Source organism: Belonocnema kinseyi, chromosome 2, assembly GCF_010883055.1.
Source record: "Belonocnema kinseyi isolate 2016_QV_RU_SX_M_011 chromosome 2, B_treatae_v1, whole genome shotgun sequence".
NCBI lineage: Eukaryota > Metazoa > Arthropoda > Insecta > Hymenoptera > Cynipidae > Belonocnema > Belonocnema kinseyi.
Window position 1 is genome coordinate 109477385 of NC_046658.1, and position 25816 is coordinate 109503200.

Below are 25816 nucleotides of genomic sequence, written 5' to 3' on the forward strand. Positions count from 1 at the left end.
TCTAGCCGGTTCCTAAAAGGCGCTTGGCACTGGTGTGTGTTCTAAGCAGTCCTAACCGGATTTTACCCTGAATTTGGGAACAGAAATTAAATACTATCAAAGGCTGAAATTAGTTTCTAACTGGTCTCAAACCGTTTCTTAAAAGACACTTGATACTCGTGTGTACTTTAACCGGTCCTAACCGGGTTCTATCCGACGATCGAAAAGAAAAATTAAATATTCTCAGACCAAAGTTAGCTTCTAACTGGTCTCTAACCGGTTCCTAAAAGACGCTATATACTTGTGTGGTGCCCTTTACAAACCTGGAACAAAATCCGGTAAGAGACCGGTTAAGAACCGGGTATGAATATTTTGAGAACCCAGTTACAAAACGGTTAGGTAAAAGTTACAACGAGGGGACGAAATTCGGATCTGGGCCGGTAAAGAATCGGTAAATAATCAGTAATGAATCGGGTACACATTTTACATGATGCCCGATAGAAACTAGTTAGGTGCCAGTTATAACCTGTTGACAAAATAAGGTGAATGATCAGTTAGGACCGGTTAAGAACCGGGTATGAATATTATGAGGACTCAGTTACAAATCAGTTAGGTGATGGTTACAACCCGGGGATGAAATTCGTATGAGAGCCAGTTAAGAATCGGTACAAATATTGCAGAATGCTCGTTAAAAACCGGTTAGGTACCGGTTACAATCGGAGAAAAAACCAGATAGAGACTGCTTAGGACCGGTTAATAACCGAATAGGAATATTATGAGAAGCCAATTACAAACCGGTTAGGTGACGTTTAAAACCCGGGGATGAGATTCGTGTGGGGGCCGGTGAAGGACCTGTTAGGAATCGGGTACAAATATTACAGGATGCCGGATAGAAAGCGGTTAGGTGCCGGTTACCACCCGGGTACAAAATCCGGTTAGGGATCGGTTAAGCCCGATTAGGAATATTATGAGGATCCAGTTAAGAACCGGTTAAATGACGGCTAGATCCTGGGGAAGAAATTCAAATAGGCGCCATTGAAGAACCGGTTAAGAATCGGGTACAAATATTCCAGTATACCGGACTGACACCGGTTAGGTACCGGTTACAATCCGGGGACAAAATCCGGTTAGAAACCGGTTACGGACAGATATAACCAACTTCTAACCGGGTTCTTACCGGGTTATATCCGATGTTTTAAACAGGGTTTGTAAAGAATATGTTCCATGAGATTATTAAGGTTCCTGACCTTCAAAGTAGAGAAAAATTGGTTTGCATCTCTAAAATTTAAGAAAGATCATTTTTACCGATTGAAAATTTCATTTTTCCGAAAACAAATCAAAGTAGGAATAGCAATTCATAGTTCAAAATTGTTTCTATTCTTAAAGCGACTAAAATATCATTTAGTTTGATAAACTTCAAGTTTATTAAAAAAAAAAATTTCAGTTGAATATCAATATTCAAATTCGTCCACCTTTCTGAAATCTTTCAAATGATATCCTCACCAGATATGTATCTTGTGTATTTGAACAAATGTAGAAAAAATATAGAATTTACGAATTTACGAATATAGAATATACGAATTTGAATATGGATACTTAACTTAAAAAAAAAGTTTAAAAAATAAACTCTCAAAGTTCGCAAAACTAAATTCTATTTTAGTCGCTTTAGTATATTTTTCATACTTTTTTTTAGAATTTTTATTAAAATACACAAGATCTAAATCTGGCAAGGATACATTTTTATAGATTTTAAAAAGAGGACTAATTTTAAACTATGAATTGCTATTCCTATTTTGCTTTGCTTTTGAGAAAAATGAGACTTTCAATCGGTAAAAATTATATTTCTTCAATTTTAGAGATGAAATTTAATTTTTTTTAAATGTTACAGTTTGCTAAATTAAATGCTATTTTAGTCGATTTTTTTATATTTAAAAAATATATTTATTAAATCGAACAAAATATATATCCGGAAAGGGTACAATTTAATAGATTTCAGGAATCTGAAGAATTTTGAACTCTAAACTGATATTCATGTTTTGCGTCGTTTTCGAGAAAACTGAGATTTTTAATGATTAAAAATGAAAAAACCTTTTTTCTCAAAAACGCGTAGTATGATTTTTTTCTTTGTTGCCTCAACATAACCAGGGACTATCCCCGAACCACGTACAAATGAACAACTGGATGTGCAAATTTTGTCGGGTTGAACTTAAAACGGGCTAGCCATGATCGAACTATTATGTTTTTTTTTTGCTTTTAATGTTTTTTTTAGGCGTCTAGGGATTTCAGAAATTTTTCCCTATTTCCCTTTTTTAAAGAATTCCTCTCTTTTCCCCTAATTGCAGAAAACTTCCCCTTTTCTCTTTTTTAACTTATATGCAAACTGAATTAATATAACCTAATATAAATATCAAACTATTTTTATTTCAAAGAAAAAATTCTTTTTGTTACAGAATTCACCTCCTTTGATTACGAATTTTATTATTTGATTGTGAATTAAGTTTTATTTTAAATGCAACTATTTTAGATGAAGTTTCATCTTTTTTGGTTAACGATATAAATGTAGGGTTGAATACATTAAAAATTAATCTTTTGGTGAAAAATTTAACTATTTAGTTACAAAAGCTTTAAAAATTCCACCACTTGGTTAAAATTTGAACTACCATCTAACAATACATTTTTAAAAAGATTCACCTCTTTAGTTGAAAATGCAACTATTTAACTTGAAATTTGTCAATTTTCTTTGATTCATGTCTTTAGTTTCAAATTCACCATTTCAGTCTGAAATTCAACTATTTTCTTGAAGATTCAATTAAAAGGTTGAATATTCAACTATTTGGTCAAAAATGCACCTAATTTGTTGAAAATGTAATTATTTTGTGAAATTCATCTATTTGGTCAACAATTTAACTGTTTTGTTGAAAAATCGCCCTTCTGGATTAAACATTCAGCTGTTAAGGTAGGACATATCTCAATCTTTTTTATTTGGAAATTAATTTTTGTTGTTAAAGAATAAACTCTATACTAAAAAATTCGGCTTGAGAAATCAACTGCTTCTATTTGAAAATTGATATGTTTTTATTAAAAATTCGACCATTTGTTTGAAAATTTATCTTGATATGTTAATAATTCAACTATTTGGTGAAATTCATCTTTTCGGGTTTCAAGCTCAACTGTTTTCTAAAAAAATTCGAATTTTTAGCTTGAAAAATTAACTTCATGATAATTCATATTGAGTTCAATATGCTATCTAAATTATTTTAATTAATAGAATAAAAGGGAAGTGGTTTCAAAATAGCGTGACGTAGTTTTTTAACTGTGTCTATTATACTATAAACAGGGATCACAGAGGTTCGGTAGTTGAATAATTTAATATCAGTTGAAAAAAGCATTTTTTCCGAGAAAGGGGATTAAGATTAGCTAAAAAAGATAAGAGTGTAAAAAAAACATAAATTGAAAAATATATTATTGACGAAAGTAAAAAAATTAGATAACAATTTGGTTCATAATTAAATTTTCTTAATATGTGTTTTTTGCTTGAAAATTCAGTAATTTAGCTGCAATATTTTCTCTTTCTTGGCTTAAAAATCTTTTTTATTTTAACCCATCAGCTGCGGAATTTCTTGTTGTCGCGGATTTTCAATTCTTTTTCGATGTTTCAGCTGTAGTCCTCAAATTAAATTAAGTCAATTAGCTAATTTATTAATTTTACTAATTACTTAAAGAACTAATCAAATAAATTAAGTAATTAAAACTTGACTGATTTAATTAATTTAAAAGAGATAAAACGCGTGGTGCCATACGGTACCTACGTGGTTAAACGTTGAGCTACTTTATTAAAAATTCATTTTTTTTTTTGAAGATCCATTATTTTAGTTGGAAATCCATCTCCGGTTGAAAATGTACATATTTTAGAAATTCAACTATTTTTTTAGAAAATTCGACTATATGTTTATAAATGAACTTTTGTGTCGAAAATTCAACGATTTTGAAGAAACTTCATCTTTTTCGTTAAGAATTTTTCCTTTTTGGACCGAATTCAACTGTTTTATTATTATATATTCAAATACTTCTTGCAGTTTTTCTTCTTCCTTGACTAAAAAAATCAAATAAACTATCTTGTTGAAAATACTATATACTACTATATTTTTATTATTTAAGATTCATGATTTTAGATGAAACTTCGCCTTTTGTGGTGAAAACGCCTTTTTGGTTAGCAATTAATCTTTTTTTTTTAAGAGAATTTAAACCGTTTCAATTTGAAATTAATACTAGTACCCAATTTAGTTTTATTTAAAACAAAGAGGAAATCTCTTTCTTATTCCTCTATTTTAGTACAGATTTCTTTATTTCACCTATTTTAAAGGATTTTGGATTGGGTAAAAATGGGACGGACTGTGATCCCTGATAAATTAATTCATAATCTGAAAGCTTCCTTTGAAAAAAAATCACTTTGAGAAAATTAACGTTACTTTCAGCAAATTTACATCTCAATTCATAAAGTTGCAGAACCTGAAGTAATCTCTTCTTGGACTTTGAGGGACGATATTTCCATTATCGATTAATCCGAGGCTAGAGAAAATTTTGGACTGTCTCTTTTTCATTTCAGAAGTGTCCGATCCATCAGGGGCCAAGGCAGTTTCGAGAAAACTTAGGATTAATCTGTCTAGGCTAGGATATTCAGGTCTCTCGGTGGAGTTATCAACTGCTTCCTTAGGAACCAAAATTTCGGAATATTTTCCCCGACCAGCCGGGCAAGCTACGACACTGATTACTGAAGTAAAAGCCATCAGGCTGATCAGACTGCAGATAAACATTGTCCGACGTTGTTTATTGTGGACGAGTGTTGAAGAAGAATGTTTCAAAAATGTTGGTAGTGATTTAAACTCGTCTGCCATCACCAAAACAGATGAAGCAATTAAAATTAAAGTTGTGAGTACCAGCGAGATCAAAAGAATAATGCAGCTGAAATTAATTAATTTTTTATTAATACTGAGAGAATTGAATTTCATTATTTTTAGCATTTTTACTCCTTTTTTATACTAGAGATGGAGAAAAAGAAAGCTATATTTAGGAATAATTACTTGGGTAGGATGATGGCTTGACAAACTGCGATGAACAACCAAATAACGAAACAGCAGATCATATTCGATTTGAACATGTCCTCTCGAAGTTGACAAAACTAGATTGAATCAAGGAATAATTTTTATATTTGATTATATTCAAACTTGAAGGAATTGCAATGTTTCTTTATACAATTCTAAACTTGACAACTTTAATGAATTTTACAAGTATTTTCATTGTAAGTTTTTATCAATCCTACCTTTGATTCCAAACTTTCATCATTATACCTTAGGGTCCAGGTATTAATATTTGCAGATCTCATTCGCTTATTACTAGCAAATTCAATTCCAGCAGCTTTTGGACATTTTTGACTTCCGTCAGTAGATGCATCTTTAACACTCTTAGCAGGTCCATTTTCATCTTCTAAGTATTCTGATTCTAAATTGCTAACAGACGTTGCACTGTTTAACTAAAATAGTAAATTTTTTAAATATTTTTGTAACAAAAGAATCTTAAGTAGATAGGAAATACAATATAAAATATTTTAATAATTTGATACAAACATTTCCAAAAGGTATCTCTGGTATCCAGTCGACGCCAATTTCATCTTCAACAGGAGGATTTCCAGAAGGATTATTGACCCCTAATGAATTATTAACTTTGAGACTCTTTTTGTTTTTATCGTCCTCTGCGCAAATTTTTGGTCGTGCCGAATATCTTCGCCTGGTTCGTTGCGGTTCGACCTGTTTGATCAAATACGTTTCGACTTCTCTGTCTTTTAAATAATTGTCACGTTCAACTCCATAACCTGGTTCAACTTCGTAGACACCGTCCAGACATTCCAATGTGTCGATTGATATATGAACTCTCCTTCACAACAAAATTTCTTTTAAGTATTGTGTTTAAGCAGAGTTTTCAAATTATGTAAATTGTAAATTAACAGTGCCTTGCTGGAAATAAAAAGATAGGGATTCTATCTTTTTGAATCATTTTGAATCTTTACGATCGAAAGTTATAGAGAAAATATACCCCATTTTATCTCTTTGTCAATATAAATTCACGTCAATCCTTTTCTATCTCCCTGGCAATCTCAATCTCCGTATTTTTTTTGAATTTCCTCTTCTTTATTTGATCTTATCCTACGTCTATCAAAATGTATCTTATTTATCTCTTCCAGGGTGGCCGTTTTAATCGACGAAAAATATTCCCGGTCATTTCACGGTTTTTTCCCGGTTCGCAAACATTTTTCACGGCCAATGAAATTTAAAAAATCGAACTCTATTTTAAACATTTTTCCATTTAAAGCAATAAACAACAAATTTAATTTATATGTATGAAATGGAAGGTACTAACACTTTTCAATTGAAAATTTTTAATGAAATGCAGATAAACTGCAAAATTGAGAACTTTTATATATTAAAGAGTTCAAAGATTTTGATTAAATTCCAAAAATATAAATTCATGTTAACATTTTCAATACTCTAAATTAAAGAATCGAGTAATGAACTTTACAAATTTTCAAAATTATATTTTCTTAAGTAATTTTAAGCGAGACAAATTGAAAAATAAAAAAGATTTTTTTTAACTTAACCATTTTTTTAATCAGAAGTTAAATTATTATCAATTTAAATAGTTTAGGCAGCCTTCAACAACTTAAAAATTTTATTTCAAAATATTGAGAAATCTAGAAGTGGTTTTATATTTTTCCAAATTTAAAATCATTGTTGAAATTTTTCGAAACGTTTAAATATATTTGTAAATTAATTGAATTTTTCCTATAACTTTTAGAAAATCCTGCAAATTAAAAAAAAATCCTTAAAATTTAAATTTATAAACAACAATAGGAACACTTATTATTTGTAGAAAAAATTAGAGTAATTTTAAGAGATATTTAAAAGTTTTAAAAATATCAAAATTAAATTTAGAACTTGAAATAATTTCAAATCATTTACACAAAGTTTATAACCCTAAAAAATTAGGCAATTCGTACCGAAATATTGGTGCAAATACCCACAGCCGAATTAAAAAAAAAAATGTAGATTTTTGCAGATTTCAGCCAAAAAATTTAGAAACTTTTTAAGAATTGTATTGTATTGCAGGATTTTCCAAAAGTTGTAGGAAAAATTCGGTTAATTTTCAAATGTATTTAGACGTTCTAAACAAAAATGTTAACACACTTCTTTTCAATTACTTAAAGACATTTCAAGTTTTTAATTAGTTTTGAATCTTTTGAAAACTACGAAATATCTCTTGAAATTACTCAAATTAAGTTTACGAATAATAAGTATTCAATAGGTATTTATGGTAAAAATTAACAATTTCAATCACAAAATTAAACATTTTTTAAACAGAACAATTCAAATTGTAGCGTTAAAAGTTGAAAAGCTCTTCGAAATTCTACAGATTCAAAGCTTTCTATGTAAAACGTTTCAGTTTTAAAGTATTCAATTTACTGGTCATAAATGAACAGTGAAATTATTAATGGCTAAGAAAATTAATAAAAATAATATATTAATTAATTTATTCAATTTAATATAAAAAATAATATAAAGGAAGACCTAAAACTTTGAATTAAACATATTTTATTGATGAATCATTAACATTTTTATTTAAAAATAAAATTATCGGAATAAAAGATATTATATTAATCTCGATTCGTATTAAGACTTTCCATTTGAAACAGTTACAATCTGGACATTCTCAAATTTCGAACGGATTTAGAATCGTTTTGTCAAATCAATTATTGTTCAGTTTTTGTATAATTTATTTATTTACAAAATTGTTGAAATCAAACTTGTGCAATTTTTCTTTTTAAAAATCGTAAAATTCCCGATCAAGAAATAAAATCACTGTCATTTCCCGGGGTTTCCCGGTCTCAGAAAATTCCCGGTCATTTCCTGGTTTTTCCGGTCCAGCGGGCATCCTGCTCCTCGTTAATGTAAATTTATGTCTGTCATTTTCAATACCCTCTTTTATATCTCATACTACCCTTTATTTATTCATGTCAATCTTTTTCTATCTCTGGCAATATCAATCCCCGTATTTTTTCAATTTCCTTTTCTTTATCCCATTCTATCCTACGTATATCAAAATGTATTTGATTTATCTCTTCGCTAATGTAAATTTACGTCTATTTTTTACAATGCCATCTTCTCTATTTCATCCTATGCTACATTTATCCAGATCACGCCTTTTCTATCTGTCAATTTAAATTCCAGTCTATCTTTTTTCAATCTCTTCTTCTTTATCTCATCCTATCCTACGTCTATCAACGTCTACCTTTTTATATCTCTTTGCTAGTCTGAATTTACGTCTATCTTTATAAATCCCGTTATAAATTCCGTTAAATTCTGTGAAATCTGACGATATATCTTGTAAATACCTTCGAATTTTCCATTTTTTTCAATCATTTGAAAAGATGTCACTTCAAAATGATTGAAAATTTTTTTAATTTCTGAAAATGTTCTAAAATTCCCTAAGATCCCTGATTTTCCCTGGCGAATAAAATTCCGTCACTTCGCCCTCACTTCCAGGTTTTTTGTAACCTGCGAACACCCTGATAAAATACATACTAAAAAACTAGTTTGTAAATAATTTGTTGGTCGAACAATTTAATTAATTAATTGCAAAAATATAAAGTTCTTTACCAGAGAATACTTAATTTAAATCGATTACAATTATTTTAATCTCAACGAAAAATGTATCATGCGAAGTTAACTAAATTAATGATCAGTAAAAATTTTTTTAACTTTTAAATAAATAAGATAATAAATTACCCAGGAACTCCTCCACTTTCCAGGTGATTTGCAAGTGTAACGTCATAAGACCAGACATCGAATTGCCATTTTCTAAGACCCAGTACCCCACAAAGTACTGATCCACTGTGAATTCCAATCCTCATGTTTAAATCCACCTATTAAGAAATTAAAAAAAATATCGAGAGTTACTGAAACTTCAAAATTTAAATTAACTTTCTCTTTTTTCTTGACAATTAGAACCAAATTTAATTATTTCTCTTGATTCAAAATTAAAATTGTGACAGTGTTGCTACAAATTTTCAATTTCGAAATCCCTTGACTTTCTCTGACTTTTCGCTGACAAATATTTTATTTTCTTAACTGTTCGAAACTTTTCTTTCAGGTATAAAAATAAACTTAGAACTGGAGAACCAAAAATGAAAGAATTAAATTTTCATTTAAAACAATTAATTTTCAACGAATTAAAAAAGGAATTTTCATTAAAATAGTTAAATCTGCAAACAAAGTAATGAATCTTTAATGAACAAAAATAGATTCCTAACTAAAAATATAATAGTTCATTATTCCACCAAAAAATATTTTTACTTTCAATCAAAAACAGTCTCGTTAAACAAAAAAAAAAAAGAATTTTTAACGCATTAGTTGAATTTTCAATAAAAGCAAACTAATGTTCCAACCAAAAAAAAGGAATTTTCAATAGACGAGTTGAATTTTCAATTAATAAAGAATTTTCGGTTAATATAACATAAATCTCATCCAAAATGTTGAATTTTCAAGTCGGAAAAAACGAATGTTCTACAAAAAAGTTGACTTTCAAGCTAAAAATATAAATTTGTAACAAAAAAAAGTTGAATTATCAAACCAAATGTATGAATTTTCTACAAAAACAATTTATTTTTCAATCCAAAAAATAAGAGTTTTCAACCAGGTAATTAATTTTCTACTAAAAAGGGGACATTTACAAGCAAAAATAATTCATTTTCGTCTTTTTGGTTGAAAATTCAACTGATTGGTTGAAAATGAACTTCTTTGTAAAAAGTTCGACTTTTTTTCTTGAACATTTAACCACGTTGTATAAAATATAACTAATTGGTACAACATTAAACTTTTGTAAAAAATTCGTTTCTTTATTGAAAATTAATTTGATAAAATAAAAATGTAACTACTAAAAATCTTTCGAAAAAAATATAAACTAAAATGTATTCAACTAAAACGTATTCAAATAAAATATGGAATAACACCACATTTATAGTATAAAGTACTTAGTCGAAAATTTATGTCATTTGTTGAAAATTCTTCTTTTTTTATTAGAAAATTCATCTTCTTGGTTGCATTATCAAACTTTTAGTCAAAAACGTGTGTATTTTGTTGAGAATTATTTTGTTGTTGTTGTAAAAACTTAATCGACAGTGTAAACAATTCATTTATTGGTTTAGGATTCAACTAAGGTAGATGTACTTAAGCCAGATTGGAAATTAAAAATGGTTATAATTGTATTTAGAACATAATTCTTATTTACACAATGGCTTAACCTATTAAGGCAGATATAGAAAAACTCAATTTTGATCACTTAACATGATATTTGAATACAGTCAATTTTTATTCACGATTAAAAATCAAATTATGCGAAAACCTCATTTTGTTAGCAATTCGTCCTTTTTGTTTCAATTTAGCTGTTTTCAATTTAAAATGAAAATATTTTTTTTTTTCACTCGTTATGATGCCGGACATATTATTTTAGTCAATTACAGAAGAAGCTCAAAAATGATTTTTCATGGAAAAGTAAAGAAATAGGTGGCACTAGAGGAAAATGGTAAGAAAATAATACCTTTCAGTGTCATTTTTTCAAAATAGTGGAAAAATAGTGTCTAATTAAAATTAAAATGAACTTTAGTTTATCATTCTGGACCTTTAGCAAGCCTATTGTTAATGAAAATATGTATTTGTTATCACTTAAATGTTGCAAAGTGAAAAGTAATGAAATACCTTCGTCGTATATCTGACATCTCGAATTGCTTTTATCATATGTAATCCCATTTCGACACAGCAATGAGCATGATCACTCCTTGCAGTTGGCAAACCAGATACACAATAATAACAATCTCCTAGGAGTTTTATTCGCAAGCAATGATTTTCAGCTGATAATTTGTCGAAACGAGCAAACAAATCATTCAGAACTTTGACTAATTCCTGAGCGCTACAATGACTCGCCAAAGCTAAAAAAAAATATTGATGGATATAAAAAAATACTGGACCAAATCCATTTCAAATCATGACAAAATATATTGTTTCGTGGCGAAAATTAGGCAATATGTATTCTTCCGATTTGCAAAAAATAATTTTTTTCTACGAAGTTATGCGTATTTTAATTTTGTGCTTTGTTTTTCAAAGAACCCCACATTTTTTCTTTGAACAGTTTAAACCTCTATGAGTTTTAACCTGATTAATATATTTACCGTTTTTCTTTTGATTCGCACTTAATATTTTCTTTTGTAATCCACCGAAAAAATTAAAAAGTTTCAAAATTATCAAAATGGCAGCAGTTTTTCTGACTTTGTTAAAATTCTATTTTCCCAAAAAAAGCACATATATTTTTTTACCAATTTTGTGATAAATTTGTACATTTACAAGGAAGACATTTTGTGAATTTTATGCAAGGTAAATACATTTTGTGGCTAAAAGAATTTTTTTTCGTAAAAATAAATTTTCTGATTTTTTTAGCAAACAACGGCAGATACGAAAAAATTTTAAGATGAACGCATCTTTCATGAAAGTTTGCATGCCTGAAAATTTTATTTAAAAAATACCTCTTGCTTTTTCATAATATATTGAATCGCTTACGAGAAAATTTCAAAAATAATCTTATCAGGGAAAAAATGCTATCGGCCTCAAAAATAGTTTTAAAATAAACAAGATGCGGTTTTCTAGTAAATATTTTTTCCTGTTTTCAAAATTTGAAGAAAAAATAAGAATAGTTTTCTGGAAAAAATCTTTTTTATTTGTACTTATTTTCGTACAATATCTGCTTATATACGGAAAACATAGTATCAGCTTTATGGAGGCTAAACTATTTTTGAGGGCGGGAGAATTTATTTTTCCAAAAATAGAATTTTTTTTCTCGTAAAGATACAAGATATAGTAGAAGAGCAAGAAATATATATGTATATACGTAAACTGATTTAGCCCGAAGGAAACTTACAACACTTCTTCCTAAAGAAAGTTCAAATTCACTAAAAAGTTTGCAAAAAAATATAAGTATGCGTTTTTCAGAAAATTGACTTTTAACTTTTGCAGAAAAACCGTGCAAATTTTGTTAATTTTGAACCTTTTTTTAATTTTTTGGTGGATTACAAAAGAAAAAAGATAGTAAGCGCTATAAAAATTAAAATTAAACCAAAAATATATAAATTAGGTCACAAGTTTTTGAAGCTTAAAGACTTTTTTTTTAACAACATATTTCGCTCCTCAACAGATTCTACGGCTTCAAGTGTAGAAACTGCGGGATTTGAAATGGATGAATATCCATATTTTCAGGGAAATATGTACATTAATTTCCTCTGATAAATAATGTTACTTTAATACCTGTAAATCCTTTAATGTCAGCGAAAAGAATACTGACATTTTCATAGCGATGGAGGTATATCCTGTGAAATTGATTTGGTGTAAAAGAAATTGGGCCACCTCGTGCAGTTTCTCTAGCTATATCTCCAATCATTTCCTTTGCAACAAAATCAGGCAATACTGGAAAATATGACAAATTATGGTTTAATAATCATTTTTCCTCTTTTAATTTATATTATTTCAACGAAATTAAAAAAATAATAAAATTTGCAGCAAAAAAGAAGAATACTTTAGTTACTTCAAAATACTTTCAGTGACTTCATAAGGCTTCCCTGACTTCAGGGACTTCAGAAGACTCAAGAAATCCGATAATGTAAATACAAAATGATTTTTAATTTGAATAATGCAGAATAATGATTTTATTACTAGTTGTTGATCAAAAAATGATTTTTGGTTAGAGTTGGATTTTTTTTTTTATTTGATCAATTTTCAGGGGACTGTCCCGGTATATATCATCAGTCACGGATGCATTTTTATAATGCAATCAAGTGATCTGATGAGAGTAGTCTGCCCAGACATGTTGGACAAAGCCCGGTTTTTACCCCATCATTAACGACGGACTGGGTTGCAGTCAAGTACACGATGGGGGGGGGGGGACCACCTACAGCTTAAGGTGGGTTCCGAACCACCAGAATCTCTGTAAAGGTTCATTGAAAAATTTCTAGAGGTACCGGCTCAGGGATCGAACCCCGGACCTCTAAAGTGAAGTCCGAGTGTGTAACCAACTGAGTCACCGAAGCTCTTAGCCACCGAGGCTCTTAGCAACCCAGGCTCTAAAAACATTTCTGTGTTGAAATGTCACAGGCTTATACTGCCCAATATGCCGAAGGCATTTTTTGTTAGCCTTGGATTTTTATTTGATCATTTTGCACGAGGCTGTCCCGGTATATATCATCAGTCACGGATGCATTTTTATAATGCAATCAAGAGATCTGATGAGAGTAGTCTGCCCAGACATATTGGACAAAGCTTGGTTTTAACCCATCATTGACGGACTGTGTTGCAGTCAAGTACACGATGAGGGGACATACAGCTTAAGGTGGGTTCCGAACCACCAGAACCTCAGTAAAGGTACATTAAAAATTTCTAGAGGTACCGGCTCAGGGATCGAACCTCGGACCTCTGAGGTGAAGTCCGAGTGTCTAACCAACTGAGCCACTATTTTTATTATTATTATATTATTATTATTATTATTATTATTATTAAAGTCTTCTGAAGTTGTGACATTTTATGGAAATTTAATTAATGTGCATAGTGCATACCATATTGAATTCAATTTGAAACGCTTTCAATTCATAAAATTTCAAGTCGAAATAGTTGAATTTTCAACCAAAAAGGATAATTCTCTACCAAATATTTGAATTTTCTACAAAGAAAGATCAATTTAAAAAAAATAAGGAATAGTTAAATTTTAGATTGAAATTTTTTTTAACTAAAGAGAAACTAAGTTCTTACAAACTAAATTAAATTTTCAACCCCAAAATATGAATTTTTAATAAAAATGTTCATTTTCAACCAAATAGTTGAATTTCCTACGAAATTGATAAATTTACAAATCAAAAAGACCATTTTTAAACACGATAACATACATTTTTATTAAAAAGTTAACTTTAAACTAAATAAGTTGGTTTTTTAACAAAATAGTGGAATTTTCAACACAAGAAAAAAACGATTTTTACCAACACGGTTGAATTTTCAACTAAAAACATGAATTTTTAGCAAGAAAATTTATTTTCTACCAAAAAAAACGATTTTTCAACACGAAAACATGAATTTTCAACAAAGAAGTTCCTTTTGAACCAAGTAGTTGATTCTTAAATCAAAATAGTTAAATTATCAACAACAACAAAATACAGATTTTTAACAAAACAACTGAATTTTCAATCCAAAAGATGATTCTTCAGTCAAGGAGATTAATTTTCTATAAAAAAAGAAGATAAATTCCCAAGACGAAAACATACACTTTCTACAAAAAAAGTTCATTTTTAGAAAAATAGGTGAATTTAAAAAAATAAATAAATAAACGATTTTTTTACAAAATAATTAAATGTTTAATACAAAAAGATAATTTTTCTAAAAAACTGTTGAATTTTCAACCCAAAATTATGAGTTTTTAACAAAACGGTTAATTTTCAACCAAAATAGTTTAACTTTGAGCCAAAAATTTGAATTTTCAACAAAGAATTTAATAGAATGTTCAACCAAAAATGATGACCCTTCAACAAAATTGCTCAAATTTTCAACAAAATAATTACATTTTTAATCAAACGATAAGCATTTTTAACCAAAAAAAAGATCACTTTTAACAAAAAATATAATTTTAGACTTCTAAATTCAAAAAGATAAATTTTCTATAAAAAAATGAGTTTTTAACAAAATAGTTGAATTTTCAACAATTAAAAATAATTTTTCAACCATTTTTTTATATTTTTTAACCAAGTAGTTTAATGTTCAATCTACAAACGTTAAATTTTTTAACAAATTTTTGAATTTCTAAACAAAAAAGATTAAACTTTAAACAATGACAGTTACACTTTCAACCAAACAATTGAATTTTTAGACGAATTATTTGTGATTTTACAAAAGTATGTGAAATTACAACCTCTAGCGATGTAAATAAAAGGACCCTCAAACAGCAGTGTAATATTACACACTCGATAAAAATAAAATTACACATTCCCTCGTACGAATTTTACATTCAGAAGAGAAAATTCAGTCGCAGCGTGTAAAAATACCATGCGTCGGTAACATCACTTTCCTGTGATTGAAAATTACATTGAGATTTTTAATTTTACCAAAGATCTTCAATTTTACCCTGGCGGAAACTGTAAAAAATTTTATTTATAATTAATTTAAAATTTTGAATAATTAATCAAGTAATATGTGAATACGAAAGCGCCTCTCGTGTTCGTTGTTTATCGATGCCTTCATCCTTCAATTTTTGAGCATTTTTATTTTTAATGCGAGGAAATTGGCAGCTATGTTCAACTTTTTTGTCAGCTTTCACACAAAGTAGACCGAATTCGAGCTATTCCTATTTTGCCTTTTACATTTTCTGCTTTTGGAACGGAAAAAATGCGGTTATTAAAAACGTATATTTCATATTTTTGTTGCGCAATATATAAACATCAAAAAAATACCCATAGTATCTTATGTGTTTTAGGTAAGTGGTAACGTGTCCGGCTTGTGTTTCTTCAATCTCCATGAAATTCTACGAAGTTTGAGCTTCGATTGTTCGAAACCTGTCGCCCTGATAAATATTATTTTATTTTATTCTTTCACATAATGAATTTTACATTTTCGCATGTAAAATTATCGGCCGAATGGAAATATCACAACAGTTATTTTTTAATTTATCACAACAGATTCGTAAAGTTACTCCGATACACGAGGGTCCTTTTATTTACATCCACCAGAGATGTAAAATTCAATAGATTTTTTTTACAGTGTAGAGATTAATGTACACAATGAATCTATTTTCGACTCGAGATCGATGCGGGAGAGGTTCGAAAAAAGTATGTGGCCCTTGGAAAATATCAATAACGCAATCGACTGAGAATGGCTAGTGACCCTTTTGACACTTGGATGAGCAAGTTGCACGGGCCAATAAGCTGCTCTCTCGCAGTTCTGTTCTTCCCAACACCTCACATAAAATCTATATAAATATTCACATAAATACTAGCATCAACCACATCAACGGAAAAAAATCGCCTTTCCCATCAAAAGTTAGAAATATTACTAAAATAGAACCCGGCGAAATAATTAGAATTCTAAAAGGGTGACCGAAGAACTTATGTTTAAAAATTCCCGCACTTTTCCCTGATTTCTCCGACTATTATTATTCAAAGAACAGAATTTTTAACTCGTAAACCTTTTTAACGTAGTTTTTTTTTATTATAAACAGAATAAAATAATTTCAGATTAAAATTTCAAATTAGGAAGACACCGCCCTATAATAAATAATTAACCCAGAATAGATTATAAATAACTAAAAGAACAAATATACCTAAAATCATTATTTCTAATTTCAATTTATTAAAACATATAGTGTCTTAACTATGAATTATATTAAATTAATTTTTTTACTTCCATTAGTATTTTTTTATTAATAATTATCTACTGTAGCTACATTATCTATTTTAGGGTGGTCTCTCCTTTTTTTTTAAATCAAACAAGATGACTTTCTATGATAAAAGATGAATTTGTAATCCAAAAGGACGAGTTTTCAATAAAACAGTTGAATTTTCGAGCAAAAAAGATCATTCAACCAAATGGTCGAATTTTCAAAAAGAAAAAGAAAAAATGCATTTTTAATCCAAACGAACGAATTTTCAAGAAAAAAGACGATTTTTTCTTAAGAAAAGTTTCCAGAAAAGTTCAATTTAAAAACAGAAGAAATCTCAACGAAAAATTTAATAGCAGATATTTTAACCAAAAAAAAGCTAAGTTTGAACAAAATGGTTCAATTTTCAACTAAAGAGTTGAATAAAACATTAGAATTTTCAAATAAAAAAGATTAAACTTTAACCAAAAACTGTTGCATTTTCATCTGAATAGTTTAATTTTTCAGAAGGCAGTTGAATTTTTAATAGAATAGAACGAATTTTCTGTCCAAATAGACGAATTATCAACCGAAAAAGGTGAATTTTCGAACAAAAAAATAATCTTTAACCAAAAATAATGACATTTTTAATCAAATAGCTGACTTTTCAAGCAAAAAAGCAGATTTTTTTCAGAAGGAAGTTGAATTTTCAATAAAAAGATAAATCTTCTCAACGAAAAATTTAATAGTTGATATTTACAAAAAAAATAGATAAAAACGAATTTTCAGCCAAGAAGCTTAATTTACTACAAAAAAATGAATTTTTAACAAAATACATGATTTTTAACAAAGTATATGGTTTTCGAACAAACAGTGGAATTTTCAACTGAAAAAGATCCAATTTCAACTAAAAATGGGAAAGCTTAATATTCTGTAAAAAAATGAACTTTTACGCCAAAAGACGATTTTTCTGCAAAATAGTTGAATTGACAACAAAAAAGTTCAATTTTAGTCAAAAAATGTTTAGCAATATAATTCATATTTTATTACCCAAATAGTTGAATATTCAATTAAAAATATCAATTTTCAACAAGCAGTTACTCCTTATAAGAAGTAAAAATATATCAAATAAAGCTAAAATGGCAATCCATAATTCTATTTTTGTACCGACTGTACTATAAGGTAGCGAGACATGGACTTATCAAGAAAAAGATAAGAGTACAATTAACGCAATTGACATGAGATTCATGCGCATAATATGCGGGAAAACCCTGATGGACAAAGTAAGTAACGAGATAATTCTAAAAGAATGTGGTGCAGAAGAGACGCTAGTAGACACATGGGAAAGAAATCGGTTAAGATGTTCGGACATGTTGAGAGAATGCAAAATGAACGACTAACGAAACAAGTGTATCAAGGTAAAGTAAATGGCAGCGTGCCCAGAGGTAGACCGCGGAAAAAATGGTTAGAATGTGTGAATGAGACCCTAGTTAGAAGAGACATAAGAAGTCACAGAAACACGAGAGCCTGCATGGAAAAACGCATGGATATAAAAGAAGCTAGAGAAGTATGCCAGGACAGGAAAGTATGCCGGCAAATAGTTAATAAAAAGAGTGTCAGTAGAGTGAATGAAGCTTGAAACAAAAGACCTTGGCCACTAATGGACCCAAGTGGGGAACCTTACATAACGACTTCGTGAGATTCTTCGCTTGGGGTGATTGCTAGAGAGATTGATCAGCAACCTGGGTCGGAGCAGTGTTGCGGAACGAACGTGTTATAAAGTTAAACTTTTAACCAAAAAGATAAAATTCAAACTAAAATCATGAATCTTCAACTGAAACAGTTACATTTTCAGTTAATAAAAAATCATGTTTCAATCCAAGAGATGAATTTTCAACTGAAATGATGAATTTTTAACCAACAAAATTATTTTTAACTAAGTCTTTAAATTTTAACCAAATAGTCTAATTTGCAACAAAAAAAAAAGAATTTTGAACGAATAATGTAAGAGTAGATATTTCAAACAGAAAACATTTAAATTTGAAATAAACAGTTGAGTTCAACCAAAAAAGATGAATTTTCAACAAAATAGCTAATTTATCAACCAGAGAAGACGAATTTTCAAAGTAATAGTTGAATTTTCAACCAAATAATACAATGTTTAATAAAAAATATAACTGCCAGGATGCAGCAATTGCAAACAAAGAAAAACAAAAATAACATAGACATAGAAATAAAAGACAAATAAAATACTGGCAAGAATATTATATCAGGGCCACCCAAGAACTTCATTTTCAAAATAACACAAATTTAAAGGTGGGAAAGTAAAGGGGAGTATGGGAAATGGAGGAAAATGAGAGAAAGTGAGAAAAATGATTGTAGGGGAAATAGGGGAAGCAATGGTAAATTAATACGGAGACAGTTGGATAAAGGATGGGTAATGGGTGAAATAAGGGGATCTAAATTAGGAGAAATTAGGGGAAACGGGGCGGGGGTAAAAGAAGCAAGGAGGAAATATGTGAGGTGCGGGGAAATGAGGGGAGGGAAGTAGGGTAAAGAACGAAGAGAAAGTAGATAAAGTGAAGGAAAATGAAGAAGTAGATGAAATAGGGAAAATGAGGGGAAATTGGGGGGTAGTGAAGACTTGGCGAAGGCTGAAGTAAAGGGAAGTAGGGGGATGCAGGGAGAGTAGGGATGGAAAAGTAGGGAAGGCATTTTATTAATTGTGATTATTTTTTGTTTTTTTTTCTTGTTATGGCTTCTCTTTCAGAAAGGGAAGAAATCGGATCATTTTAGTCAATATGTGCAAAGTAACCCACCAGAAAGAAGAAGCTGTTCTTGACGGTTGTTTTCGCTCTGAGTTCTTTGCCGAGTCTCCATCGAGCGAAGTGTTTCCAGAAAGGCTTGACGTTGTCCCCTATCTGTTAGATATTTTGTGTACATTCCAGCCAAATTGACAGCAAAATAGAGCAGGACGTTCGTCGATAGCATTCTTACAATGCAGACCAAGTCCTGAAACTGGGTCGAACCATATTTAATATTTTAAATTTATTATATAAAATAGAAGTATCGTTAACAAATGCAGACCATCAAAGGCGTCCCAAAATCAAAATTATAAATCTGTACGAAATTCCCTTATTAAAAGTAAAAATTTTAATTCGTTACTGGAATTTCCTGACCAAATTGTCAAAATTATATTTCTTCACTGCAATTCCCTAACTCAAACACTAAATTATAATTATTTACTAAAATACCCTATCTCAAAGTAAAAATTACAATTCTCCACGGAATTTTCATAATCAGACGAATTCTGACTTGGACTAGTGATTGTTTATGTAAATTCTAATTCTATTCCAAGACAAAATTATCATTCTTTGATATCCACTGTCCGAACTCAGAATTACCATGCTTTTAGAAAATTCACTGTTCCAAGTCAGAATTGTAATTCTTTTGGAAAATTCCCTATTCCCAGTGAGAATGATGAATTTCTCACAATTTCCCTGTGCCCACTCAGAATTATATTAATAAGATATATGAAACCACTTTTAATTTTCATATTAGTACATTCGAGAGAATAATTCCCGTCATTGAATCACATTTTTACACGTAAGTCAAAAAACTATAGCAAAAAATCATTTTTTTCACTTTTCCGTACGTTGTCATATTAGTTTGATATATATGGATGAACCATCAGGCATGCACCCCATTAAGTCTCTTGTTAAGTTGTGGCCGAACCTTGCCAGCAGGGTCCTTTGTACCTAATGAGGAATAAAGTACGAAACCAAAAAAAAATTTATTTTGCAAATATTAATTTAGAAATATTTGTTTTTCTCGAAATCTATATTTTTTAAGTTTTCAGCGATATGGTGCTCATCTTAATAAGTTAAAATCGAAATTAAGTGCCATGTTAATTGCTTTAATAAATTTAAAATTTGAAAAGTTTTTGCGATTCCAGAGAAATAGCAGAACATTTTTAAATCTTTTCTATTTAAAGGCTAACTAATAAGGAATTAGAAAGTATGTATAATTTGAATTTTTTCTCAAAACTGAATACATTTTTATTTGAATATTTTTTTTATTGTTAAAAGCTGAATTCTTCCCGTATTTTTAAAGGTGTATTATAAAAACAAAAAAATTATGCACCAATGAGTATTACAAAGTAAAACGATACAATTTTAAGCGATGTTTCTTTAAAAAGTCGAAAATGTCGTACAATTCGAAGCTTCGGAAATAAAAAATAGATGAATTTAAAATAATTCAATAGAAAATTCCGAAATTTTAACTGAAGATTACGTGATTAGTAACAGAGTTCTCTTAAATTTATCTTAATTTTCCTACATACATCTTCATTTTAGGAAACGAACATTTCTAATAGTACACTTACACTAATTTTCAACGTTAAAATATGTCGTTTCTGCTTACGTACTTAAAATGCTTGCGACCCGTTAAGCATCTCGTTGAGAAAGAGAGCTTCTCCTTGAATAATCGTTCCAGATACTCTGTCTCTCACTCGATTACATTGATCAGAGACAGCAGCATCCTAAAGCACATTATTTTTGCACCAAAACACATCACGCCAACACTTCAATTGGGAAGCACGCACTTTTGTGTATAGCGCATAATGCATGAGACGCAGTTTCATAACCAGACATACGAAGAAGTTATTTAAAAGGAAATTACCTACTTTTATAATAAAAAATTAATTTTCCACGAAAAACACAATTTTCACAATTCTCACCTCAACACTTGTCGATTGAAAGGTTGGAATTCCCGATGTCTGAAGTCGATTGAACCTCTCTTTCTACCATGTGAGATAGACAATATTTCTTCTTCTTTGTTTTCTTTGTTCTATTAAATATTGACAAGAAATCGTATAGCAGATAATTAATTTTAAACCGTAGCATATCATTTGAAATAATCCGATGAGTGAATCAGTGAGCTCGCCATCCTGCTTATTCACTATGCGTGTGCTGCCCACATCGAGTGAACTACTGCTACGTCATGACGCATTTGTAAAGGTAGATCGTTAGGACACAGCGCCTTATCGCAATGCTCCTGTTTTGTCACGCCCGAGTGACCACCCCACACGCCCCGTAGCTTCTTGGACTTATACCCGGGGTGCGGCGTCAATTCTCGGAAGAACTATATCAGGGGGCCCAATCACTAAGTACTAAGTACAAAGAACTCCCGCTAACAAGAGCAGAAGTCTGGCGATCCTTTCAGCTGCGTGAGGGGAAGTTGGGTAGGTGGGGGTCGAGAAAGCAGGAAGAACGCAAACTAATGGTCATCGCCCATTAAATAAGGCATATTAAATATGACAGGGTGTCTACCTAATGAGCCGTCTTTATATTAAATAAGGCTTTTAGGTGGGAGGGAGGTTTTAAGAGGAGCCAATTTGACGGCTATCAAATGGGCATCGCCCTGCCAGAAAATGTTTTTTGTTCTTTCACAATCTATCTAACTTCAAAATGTAAAACCAAAAGAGGATAATTCATTTTTTACTGGAGAAGAAAAGGGATACCTTTATAAATCTGGTATCTGCTGCCAAAGTTACGATGGCCATGAACAGGTGAGTGAAGGCTGTTCCGAAACCAGCAAGAACACACCATCTTAGAGGAAGAGGAAGCATAGCGTAAGGAGCATAAACGACTAGTAAAATGTACCACGTCAAACGCAGTTGAGTAGAAAAATCCAGTCCAGCTACTATGAAACCTGTGACGAACAAAAAAATTATATATTAAACCAAATTTAAATTGAAGAATCAATCAATAAGTTTGCAAATGTGTAAAAGGATATAATTGCAAGCAAATGAAATGAAGAGCCCTGACAGCAATAGGATATACCGGAATATTCCATTTGATCACATTTATCTCTCAGATTGTCCCAAAGATATCCAGGGATACACCGTCGGATATCCCGCAAGGCGGAAATTGGGATATCTCTGAGTTATTTCCGGGATATTAAAATGTCCCAAGTAGCATATAAATTCATTTTCTATATTCCACTTGGATCATTTGAATATCTCGGAAACGTCCCAGGGATATTCTGGATATCTCGGGATATCCCTAGGACAACCTGGGAGATAAATGGGCTAATTTTTTTTTAAACTTAAATTTTTTCAAATAAAAAGAGTAAAAATCCTGAAAAATACCATTTTTGGGATTATAAAATTGATGCAAACACCTGAAAAAACCAAGAATCCAACGACCAAATTTGGACCACAACAAACAAACAAAAAATGCTCCTATTGCAATCTGAAAAAATTGTGAATAAATTTTTAAAAATTTTCAGACAAAAATAAAAAAGAGCAATTTTTGCTTGTTTGTTGTGGTCCAAATTTGGTAGTTGGATAAAATTATAATTACACTATTTAATTTCCGAAACAGAAAAATTTCCAAATATTAATACATCTGAATTTAAACAATTAAAGCACCGTTTCAATAATAAATAATTAATAAAATATCAAATAGGTTTAATTAAAAGTATTTTATTACCAAACAATATCTTAATCGTTTAGATTTAGGGATTTGATTATTCGTGAGTTTTCCTATTCATATCTTTAGTAATAACTTATCTTTTTGGCCAAAAAATAAATTCCCTCTCATTTCCCGGCTTCCCGGTTCAGCGGCCATCCTGATATTTGTTTTGTTTAGCGGAGATAATTCCAATTACTATTTCAATGAGAATCAGTAGACCAGAATTTCATTGCACAAACTAGTCAATAAGAGCCAATGCCAAAGATAAATAAAGATCGAATAACACTTTTTACGTTTTAAAGAGAAAGTAATACCTACAAACAATATTATAGAAAATCGATTCTGATATTTCGTAGAGATTTTCCTAATTCCTTTTGCTTCCTCATAGACATAGACTCATAGAGTTTTTGATGACCTAAATTTACAAATCTACTTTTTGACATATTTCGATATAATTCGACCCGATGAGTTTAAAAATACAATTTGTTAAAAACGAATTTTTTCCCGAGAAAAATAAGCCGTCATTAATTAAATGCAATTATTTTTGAAAATTTGGAAAGAAGCGACGGTTAGAAAAATTCAATTGCAAAAAACATGGATAAAATTCATGTTTTGGTGTGAATTTTGACATTTTTGATAAAAAATAATGTTTTTTATTTGAAATGACATCAGTTATAATATCTTGATTTTTAAACTCATAGAAAAACTATTTTTTTTCGGATATTTAACTTTTGGCACGTCAACTACCTTAAGACTAGTTTTTTTTTGCACTTAAAATTAGATATTAAAAAAAAATGGTTACCTTGTTTATATGAGAAAAACTTTTTTTTATATTCAAAATACAACAATACGATACCAAGCGTATTTGTTCGCGTCTTTAAGGCGCACTAATCGACCTATTGTTGAAACTCTTATGACCTATTAGTACCAATTTATGAAGATTATAAAGAAATGGTTTAATACTGTTTATATGAGACAAATTTGGCTACTGTTAAGAATACTACAGTAATGTATCTGCTATATTTGTTCCCGTTTTCGAGACGCATCGATTTTCCAAATTATAAGAACATTTCATGACCTACCATAATCTGGCAATATTCTTTTTAAATTCTGTAATAAAATTATTTACCTTTTTTAGAATTTTTTTATATTGGGAATATAACAGTACTGCATTTTATGTTATATTGTTCGCGTCTTCGAAATACGTAGATTGATCTATTGACGAACTTTTGATGTTCGGACTATTTACTCTCTATATTAAGGTTCTTCTGCTTCCCCGTGTAATATTTTTGCATTCATTGATTAAACTGTAAATAACCTTGGTTTCGAATATTCTTCTCAAAGTGAGCAACTTGTAAGAGGAGAATAAGAAAAAGTAATTTTTTCACGTACTTAACGATTGTTTAATACAAGTTACGGATTAAATAATCCGTATCTCTACTGCATTTTGTTAATATTATCAAAAATAATAATTTTACCAAATTTAAAAACAATTTAACAAATACTCAAATTCAAACTGTAAAGAAAGAAACTGGAAAATGCTTGATTAAATATCAGAATGGTTTTCTACTTCTTTTTTGTTTGTTAAGTTCATTTGAAAAAATAGAAGAATATTTAAACAATTGCAACACTAAAGCTTTTGAAACTGAAATTATTTCATAAAAAACTTTTTTGAGTAGGTCAACTGTAAATATAAATTAATTTATGATTTTTCAAATTTCCAATAAAAAATTACATAGCTGCTATTTCAACTAAACAAGATTTTAATTTTAAATAAGAAAACAGTTGAATTTTACCCCCCCCCCCCCAATCCCAAAAAAATTCAACAAATTAGTTGAATTCTCAACCAAAAAAGATGAATATTTAACCAAATTGTTTAACAAAGAAGAAAAATTCTTTCAAAAAAATGAAACATTTTGTAAATCTATATTTTCAAAATTCAAGATTTTTCATTTGTACCCTTCAAAATGAAGAATTTTGAATTCGAAATCTATAAAATCGAATAGCGTTTGAATAATTTTAAAACTTCAGACCTGAATCTTTTTTAATTCCAGATCTTAAAATTTAAACTATACGAAAAAACTTTAAAAATGACATTTTAAATTATACACATTAAAAATGGTAGAATTTTCAATTGTAAGTCTTAAAATTAAAAAACTTTCAATTGTAAATCTTCGAAATTGAACTGCTTATCTATTCTATTAAAAAAAAAACCGTTCAAGCACTATAAAATATAAATCTTGAAAATTGGATAATTTGCAATTCTATATTTTACAAATTCAAGATTTTCATTTGTAACTCTTCAAAATTGAAGAATTTTTCATTAAAAATCTATAAAATTCAAGTTTAAATCTTTAAATTTAAACGGGACCCAAAAAAACCTTCCTTCAATTGGAAATATTCAAGATAGGCCAATTTAAAAAAGACGTGTAAAAATTCATTATTTTAAACAATAAACATTCAAAACGAAACAAGTCGCCAAAATTTCGATCGTAAATGTCTTGAAAATGGTACCGTGTCGAAAATGGAGAACATCAGAATGACTCAAAATTTCGTAATAAAAATAAAAGTTACAGACTACTGAAGGCCAATTAAAATTAAAATTGTATGAAAGCCAATGTAGCTATTTTAATTTTTTTTTCCTCCTAATTTACGATTATCAATTATATTTTATAGTACGGTTTCTTCCAATTTAAATTTTTATATTCTGTTCTCAAATCCGAATTTAGCAAACCAAAAAACTTTAGAGTAGGTTTTATGGAAAATGGATTTCAGTAATGCTGATTTTGAAAAACGACCAAATAGCTTTTCAAACATTTTTTAAACTTTTAAAGTTTGGATAAAAAAAAAGATATTAGAAAATATTGTTTATTGTTTAA

At 29.6% G+C, this 25816-nt stretch overlaps 1 protein-coding gene across 4 annotated transcripts in view; it reads right to left on the reverse strand.

Annotated features, from left to right (window-relative positions):
• The window catches only part of LOC117168097 (adenylyl cyclase 78C-like), a 57153-nt gene that overhangs the window by 13457 nt on the left and 17880 nt on the right, over window positions 1-25816 (reverse strand). For all 4 annotated transcript variants that reach the window (XM_033353465.1, XM_033353467.1, XM_033353466.1 and 1 more), the window contains 9 exons: window positions 21983-22173; window positions 19281-19479; window positions 12381-12539; window positions 10785-11014; window positions 8817-8953; window positions 5604-5910; window positions 5300-5509; window positions 5061-5158; window positions 4489-4941 (listed from right to left, as the gene is read on the reverse strand). In XM_033353465.1, the coding sequence (XP_033209356.1) occupies window positions 4489-4941; window positions 5061-5158; window positions 5300-5509; window positions 5604-5910; window positions 8817-8953; window positions 10785-11014; window positions 12381-12539; window positions 19281-19479; window positions 21983-22173 (1984 nt within the window). The remainder of the gene's footprint in view (window positions 1-4488; window positions 4942-5060; window positions 5159-5299; window positions 5510-5603; window positions 5911-8816; window positions 8954-10784; window positions 11015-12380; window positions 12540-19280; window positions 19480-21982; window positions 22174-25816) is intronic.